The following is an 8,373-nucleotide window of genomic DNA, read 5'->3' as shown; positions in this document are numbered from 1 at the left end:
TCTCTATATGCGTACACTCATTCTGGGTGTTTATGTATCGTGCTACCTATATTCCTTTGGAATGTGCAGCATGTGTGAAGTAGGAATTAGGAGGCATGTACAAATTGCAGGCTGCTAATTTTGAATGCACTGAATTAAAGAAATTATTTTTAAGTTACCAAACTCTGTTATCTTCAGGCAAATTATCAGCAGCCTCTAAAGCCTACTCCCAGCTACCCTTTCATGCCCCACCCATGTGCTTTCCACATTTCTACAACTTCTTCATTTCCCTTTCGTGGGCTCATAGTATTCCATTTTCTATCATACACCCACCATTAAACAACTGGAAACAAAAGGCTGAGGAAACCATGTGAGATGGCTGATTTCATCAGTTGTCCTTTAAAGGGTCATGAATTTAGAGCAGTCCAGGTCAGCTAAAATGCAAGAGGTGGCAGATGCGAGGTCAGCTTCAGCCAACCTTTTTCCTATTCTTGCCTGTTTTTATTGGCTAAACAAGGAGTTCACCTCTAAAATGTTCCACTTTAACCCACTACCCCCATCTAACAAACATTTTGGCTCCACAGGCTCTGTAGAAGCTGAATTTAGCACTAGGCGACACAAAAATGAATCAGGCTTGGCCCTTGCTCTCAAGGAGCTCCCAGTCCGGGAGGGGGCATCGTAAAACCATCCTAGTGGAGACATAAGCCAAATGCTATGAGAGCACAGGAGAGGGAACAGCAGTGCTCCAGATGAGAAGACAGTCCTGAGAGGCAGAAGCTAACCCCATGTCTCCCTGGCATTGTGGGAAGCTCAGGACAAGGAAGGGCCCAGCTCTCCAGCCCTGCACGACTGCCCCCTCCCAAGTCTTCTCCAAGACCACTGCCCAGTCTCCTGCCTTTCTTGCTACTTGATGTGTTTTCCACTGGGGCTCACATAGTGCTGGAGAATGCCCACCTTCTCCCTAAGGCTGCATACTTTTCTCAGAAACCCTCCCAAAGTACCACGCACTTGTGCTATTACAAGGCTGCTGCTTCATGTTTTAGAAAATACACCATTAAGATTTCTTCATTTCATGGTAAATGTTTGCATTTAAGAATTATTCCTTCATTGAAGTTGAAAATCCAGAATCCTTTTTTTGGTGAAGTTCTCTTTCCCTCCACTTCGATGCTCTGATCATTTTCATAAACCGAATGTGTGAGATTGCATGTATGCACATGAAACAGGTTTCCTTCCAGATCTTCTCTTTTAACACATGAACTCCTCCCGCAGTCTCCGGCATGCTGGAGCATGAGACCATTCAGGGCGTATCCGGGGTGAAGCCCACAGGGCTGAGAAAGCGCACCTCCAGCATCGCCGACGAGGGCACCTATACGCTGGACTCCATCCTCCGGCAGCTCAACTCCTTCCACTCGGTCATGTGTCAGCACGGCATGGACCCTGAGCTCATCAAGCAGGTGGTCAAGCAGATGTTCTACATCGTGGGGGCCGTCACCCTGAACAACCTCCTCCTGCGGAAGGACATGTGCTCGTGGAGTAAAGGCATGCAGATCAGGTGAGCGGACGCCAACACCTGCAATGGCCTCTTCTCGCTGTCCAACTGCCTGGGAGGGTGTGGAGAGCTGATGGCTTGTTTCGGGTCAGTGCACCTGATGTCTGCTGCCACCAGCCAAGTAGCAAGGGAAGACCTGGCCCGGAGCCACTTCCTCTTGCCTGGCTGGACTTGTCCACTCCGGCCTTTATTGCTCCTGGCTGTATCTTCCAGCAGGTTCTACTCACTGCTTGTTAGGAACCCTGCTCCACTGTGAAGCTAACTCTTTTGAGGGAGTGGAGAGATGATGAAAAATACATAAAGACTAGATAGCTGCTTTCTCTCCTTTTGTGTGTGTTTTAATTGTACAATAACAAAATATTGAATGATGGTGAAGATTTCTATGTTTGATTGCTTTTAGAAATTTAACAAAATACCTTTTTGTACCTATAGCAACAAGGACATGTCTAATCGTTTACTAACAGATCTTTTACTCTATGTTTTAAGAAAAGCTGCACTCAATTTTATGCCCAACTACTCTGCTGTATTACCTCATTGCCATAATAAAATTGATTTATTTTGCAAATAATTTATTTTAAAATAGCTAGACTATTCACCAAGAGGAGAGAAAAAGGAGTTCTCCTACAAAAGTCTTTAGTGACTCAATCTCAGGACACCTCGGCATTCTTTTCAAATTTTTCATTCTGACCCACTTCCATTGTAGCTGATGTTAAGAAGATATGCCTTCCCCTCAGGCACTAGAGTTTATTTCTCTATAAGCTTTGTTTATACATGTGAAGCACCTGTAGTAATATCATAATTCCTCCTGTTTGCCTGTTTACTAAGTTCTGATTGTGTGTCCATTTACCTCATTTTAGTTTAAGAACCACTGTTACGTGGTTGGCCACCTCTTGATACCTCAGCATCTGTGTGGTTTGTCTCTCTCCATATTTGGGGTCTTTGTATCTTCCAAGGGCCTGCGCGTGCCTTTCCCTCCTTCCATCCCTAAGCTTCCTCGGGCCACTTGCTCTGTTGCCCAGCCTCATCCCTAAAGAGGGCTGCAGCACAAAGTCTGTGTGAGGGAATCTTGTTATTCAGTTAAATAGCTTGGAGTTTGACTTAAGAAAGAATGAGGATATAAAGGATTATTAATTCTCACCTCTGAAGTTGTAAGAGAAGCTAGAAAGTGTTTTCTGGTCAGCTGTTTAATAAGGACACGGCCATAGAATGCGTTCTATTTTGTCTTGTAGCAAGTCTTATTTCATAACTTCAGCTATTTCTCTGTCTTCCATTAAAGGTAATTATATTCTCTAGTCTTTTATATAATTATGATTATGAACTTCATGACTATTTATGATGATAATTTTTAAGCGCAGCTGGTAAGATTTAAGAAAAATGAACAAAAATACTGCCTGTCATTTTAACTGAAATATCTGACAAATCCACATACAAAAAATTAAGACATTTATGACAACATTCAGTAAATTTGCTTTCTCTCTCTCGCTCTCTCCCTCTCTCTCCCCCTCTCCCCTCTCTGGCATAGGTACAATGTCAGTCAACTGGAAGAATGGCTACGTGACAAGAATCTGATGAACAGTGGGGCTAAAGAAACCCTGGAACCTCTCATTCAGGCTGCTCAGCTTTTGCAAGTGAAAAAGAAAACAGATGACGATGCAGAAGCCATTTGTTCCATGTGCAATGCTTTAACCACTGCCCAGGTAAAGCAACTTTCCCTATGATGAATAATTTAACATTCATCATGGGTGATATTTAGGCAAATAAACAAATCTTCCAGCTATTGCTCTTTTCTATGAGCTGACTTCATCTGTGTCGGAGATGATACTATATCTATACAGATCTTGAAGAAAGGAAATTTTACCAGAAAGTAACACAAGTACATTTCAGTGCTAGTCACAGTCATCCACATTCAACATTTAGTAAATATTTATTGAGTGTCTACAGTGTTCTGTGTAATGCCCCAGGCACCGAGACACAATCATGAACAAAACCAAGTCCCTGCTCTCCTGCAGTATACATTATATGCATTCTGTGGAGCTTGTATTCCAAAAAATAATTTTCCGTATTATTTTATAATGGAATGGTTCTTTGGACTTCTCAATTTTAAGACAAAAAATTCTTGTTCCTTCAATTCACTAAATGATTAATTGAGTTCCTATTTCAAGGCACCATACTTGTTTCTGGGGGAAATACTTCAATAAATAAGGAACTTCAAGTTCAGTAGGGAAGACGGATGTACCCAGCTGATTCTGCTATAAGAGATCCTGGCAAGTTCAGTGGTAGGATGTCTAGAGGAAGTGCTGGGGGTGATAACTGACTGTGTTCAGAGAAGGTCCCGTCAAGCTGGGCATTGAATTTAAGGAGTGAGAAGAGGGGAAGGAAGGACCTTGAGGACAATGGCAAAAGTATGTGCAAGGCATAGGCTTACACACGTCCCCTTTTCTTTTGCCCAGTTGTTTCTGTGCTGACTCGAGGACTTTCTTAATGTTCGTCACATATCTCCTAACATGTAAATCTTACATAGATTACACAGAAAATTTGCACAGAAGGTACCTAGGTGGATACTAAGAACACTGCCCAAAATCGCCACTTTGGGAGACTTGGGAGGATAGGGGTAGGGGCACTTTTACTTTTCATGTTGTGTTCTTTTGTACAGTTTGAATGTTTTTCCAAATTTATATTACTTCTCAAAAGGCACAAAGATTAATACATTTTTGTTGTAAAAATTCAAATAATAAAAGTGAATGTGCTTCAGACTGTCTCCACCTCCCCTCTTGTCCCAACCCAGCCCTAAGCAGAAGACAAAACTGTGCACAGATCCTTTCAGCCTCCCAGATTGTGAGCTCCCAGTGTGTGTTTCATAATATGTTGAAAACTTTGATCATTTCACTTCTCACAGATCGTCAAAGTGCTGAATTTGTATACGCCAGTTAATGAGTTTGAAGAAAGAGTCTCTGTGTCATTTATCCGTACTATACAGGTAAGATCTCACAGCTTTCTTTTTCTGTGGTTCGCCAACACAAACTTTTGAGTGGAAATTTTACAGTTTATTGAAGGATAAAATTGTGGTTTTTATTCTATTATTTTATCTTATTTTTACAGTACATGAAGTTGTTTTGATAACAGCTTATTGGAAAAATGAAGTGAATTTAAAACAAATATAAACATTTTTCATTAGTTGCGTTTTGGGCAGAAGAAAAATCTTTCTAGATCCAAAGAATTGATACTCTTTTTTTGTTTGTTTTTCCATTTTCTCAGATGCGTTTACGAGACAGGAAAGACTCTCCTCAGCTGCTCATGGATGCTAAACACATCTTTCCTGTCACCTTTCCTTTTAACCCATCCTCCCTCGCGCTAGAAACCATCCAGATTCCAGCCAGCCTGGGCCTGGGATTCATATCCCGGGTCTGAAAGTGATGTCAAGGCAAACAGTGACAGTACATTTCATGCCTGAAATAAGAACCCATTATTCCCAGTGAGCTACTGAAAACACATTTTTAAAGAGAAAGTAGTGACTATCTTTCAAACAAGAGGTTATTGACTGGAAATCTCCCTAGAGTACTTTCACCACTTTGGAAAGACAGGAAGTCAGGCTCTTTTCTGCTGTGTTACCTTTAGAGCAACACTCACCCTGATCAGCTAGGCATCCCGAGTTTACATGCAGGTGAATGATGGAGGGAAGGGGAAAAAAAAAAAATGTGTCTTCAGCTGCTAGCATTTATTTTAAATCCTTATCACTGCATCTAAATAGTATAAAAAATGTAAATTCCAGATATGAGCTGTTGTTAGAAAGGCATCAACAGAGAAGAACCTCCTCCATGCTAACCAGAAGAAAAATCGCTATTGAGTCCATATCAGTTTAGGAATCAATTATGTTGATGTTGTTGAGCTGCATCAAATAAATAAACTGGCAATATGTATAGTAGTTGGTCAAGTACCTTCCTTGTATGTGTCACTATAATGTAGAGATATTAAGAGAATGTTGGTTTGCCGTATAGCATAGAAGTCCATTTGTACTGTAGTTTCCTGAGCATTTTAAATTGCTGCTACATACTGTGTTCTTTAAAATGTAAACGATACTCTTATTAGGCACTACAACAATAAGCTTCTCTTCAATCACCTCTGTTTACAATTCAGTAGATCACAGTTTTAACTGGATTATGTGCAAATATCCACAGATGCTCTCGTGGAAGTAGCAGACACTGGGAAGTGATGTAGTAATGTGACAAAATGTTTGACATTTTTTAGGGATAGGATTAGACAGAATGGCTATTGTTGATGTCATTATTCATTGAGGACGTGTTACATTGACGTGCTCATTAATTTTCCCTTGGTGGGTGTCACATCAGGGTACAGTGTTCTGTGAAGTGACTTATTTTTAGTTCCCAATTCTAATTCCTGCAATGCATATATTTTCAACCTTGACAGGTTTTCTTTCTTCTTCTTAATTTATTAAGAATTAATCTCAGTCATCGTCTAGAGAGCATTGTCAGAATATTCATGATTCAGGTCTTGAAACCTTGATTATCCTATAAATTATGCAAAAGAAGGTGTATAATAAATTATTATGATTCCATTTTTTTAGGTTTTGCAACTTGTATAAATGTTCTCAGTACCACTAGATACTTTAAAGAGCATCCTACTAGAAATACTTTGACTTATATAAGAAATATAAAAAGATTGCTGAATTTTACAGAGGATTTGGCTCAGTGTGACCCAGATTCTGTTTTCACTCTGAAATTCTAATTAAACCTAGTCTCCATTTTTTTCTTAGAAATCTTATGTAATTAATCTTTCAGGTTGTGCAAAGGCAAATTCTTAGCTTTCATTAGAAACTCTGGTTCTGCATTACAATCATAGATTTATATAATTTAACTCTTAGATGGTTTATTAAAAAATGACATCTTATTAAGATATGTGCAATATTATTAATGGAAGTCAAACAGTTTCAAATCAACGATAAAGATGGTTATTAAAAGATAAGTACTGTCAACTTATTTGGGCCTCAGAGTCCTCGTTTATACAATAAGAGGGTTGGACAACTGATTCTTTAGGTCCCTTCCATGTCTAACATCCTCTCCTCTCAGCACTTGGATCCTAGAGACACGAGCTGCAGTTGCTCAGTAAGTTCACCCTCTAATGGAAAGACCAGCATTTGGTGCCTGGTAATTCTGAGAGGTTAATAAAATGTCGTATCACAGCTATAACCTTTCTTAAATGTACATGATTTACATCCGTGCTTTTAGAAAGTTAATTAGTTTAGGTAATTTTTATTGAAGCACATACTGCTGTATTCAGTTTGGACACATTTATTTATTTGCAAAAGAAACCAAAAACACTACTAATTCAGTCAGATTCTCTCAGTTTTGCCTGGTTTGTCAACGTGACTTTCAATGAGCAGTGAATTCATAACCATTTGGTTAGTACTGAGTGTGTCAGAGCATAGATGGGACTTGGGTGGGGGAGATGCCACATGGTGTAGGCTGTCCACCTCAGACCTGCAGATTCTCCCGGGTCCGCCGCAGCTTAGTCCTGTGGAGCATGTCCCATGCACACCCTCTCTCATCATGTCTTAGCTCCCACTGCCACTGCAGCCTTCTATCTTACCCCCAGACAGCTTGTGTCCCAGAGCCTCTCTAGTCTGGGTCTTTCTCTCTCTCCTGTCTCCTGTCTTTCTGCTGGAAAGTGCTGCAGCCTCTGTTCCACACGTGGGCCAGAGTCTCCCGTTCAGATTTGGCCACACAAAGATTCTGTTATTCCAGGGCTCTGGCTTCCTCCAAAGCCTACCCAGAACCCCAGATGGGGATCTGAATTAATTTATCTTAGCGGCCTAAAGATCTTTAGTCCTAACAAGAGTACTTTACAACGAAGAGCCCCAAGACCTGGTAATGACTCTGTGTACTACTTTCTTGAGGATGCAACAATATTCTGCTGACTCTGGGTATCCTTTGGCCGCTCTGAGGACTGCTCACCCTTTTTTCTGTCCATCCACATTTTCTCATGCAGCTTCAAACACACCTCCAGCAGCCTTCCAGCTGCCCATTTATCTGTTCGCTGTTCACCTTCCCTCAGGTGAACCATGTGTCCCATCGCCTGCCTATGGGACTGCAGTGGATAGAGTCAGTCCTCAGCCACCCCCGCTGGCCTGACTGGCAGCTTACCTTCAGGCCAGTCTTTGCACAAGTTCTTCTTGTGCTCACTTCTCGGCAGTATATTCTTTAACATCTCTAATTTGCTTTTTCATAATTCCTCTATGACACACAATAGGAATCAAAGAAAGATCTTGAAAGAACAACAGTAAATTGTCTCAACAGCCCCTTTTCATCACTCTTCTCCCTACTCACCTTACATACAGATTCAGCTCACACCTTGGAATGCAAAGCTGAAAAATTGAAGCAGTTTCCCTTCTTATAGCTTTTCTTAGGTTAAGGCTTTGGTCTGCCTGAGAGTAACCGTAAAGATGGGGAAAATGAATGTGGTCTAAAATCCACAAATGTAGCTTTGTGATTCCTTTGGAAGTTTTTAAAAAATCCCCATATACCTGACAATTCTTTCGTCAAGAGCAAAGTACAAAAAATATCTATTCCAAAGACAACTGAAAGGAGATTTGGGGATTTGGGTCAGCTTGTGTGATTTGCTTTATTTCAGTGAATAATTGCTCTTTCTAGGTAAATAAGGATGTGTCATATAGATCAAATTTTTTAATAGTGGGGGAAGCTATGAAAATTCCTTATTTTATTAGAATTTCAGTACAATGATTGTTTTGAGAAATTACTTTCCTGGTAACCCTAGATAAAGGGGCACCTGTCACCATTCTGAGAAGTTCTTACATAATATTCTTATATTTT

At 40.5% G+C, this 8,373-nt stretch overlaps 1 protein-coding gene across 1 annotated transcript in view; it reads left to right on the top strand.

Moving 5' to 3' along the window:
* The window catches only part of MYO5A (myosin VA), a 142,448-nt gene extending 135,926 nt beyond the window's left edge, over positions 1-6,522 (top strand). Inside the window, exons 35-38 of the mRNA XM_019664099.1 lie at positions 1,249-1,531; positions 3,051-3,225; positions 4,425-4,505; positions 4,784-6,522. Coding sequence (XP_019519644.1) covers positions 1,249-1,531; positions 3,051-3,225; positions 4,425-4,505; positions 4,784-4,936 — 692 coding nt within the window. The 3' untranslated portion in view covers positions 4,937-6,522. The remainder of the gene's footprint in view (positions 1-1,248; positions 1,532-3,050; positions 3,226-4,424; positions 4,506-4,783) is intronic.
* The last annotated feature ends 1,851 nt before the right edge of the window (positions 6,523-8,373 follow it).

This window comes from Hipposideros armiger, unplaced genomic scaffold (genome assembly GCF_001890085.2).
Source record: "Hipposideros armiger isolate ML-2016 unplaced genomic scaffold, ASM189008v1 scaffold_12, whole genome shotgun sequence".
In the NCBI taxonomy this organism is placed as follows: Eukaryota; Metazoa; Chordata; class Mammalia; order Chiroptera; family Hipposideridae; genus Hipposideros; species Hipposideros armiger.
The sequence above is the reverse complement of the archived record's forward strand: the minus strand, read 5'-3'. Positions and strand labels throughout refer to the sequence as shown.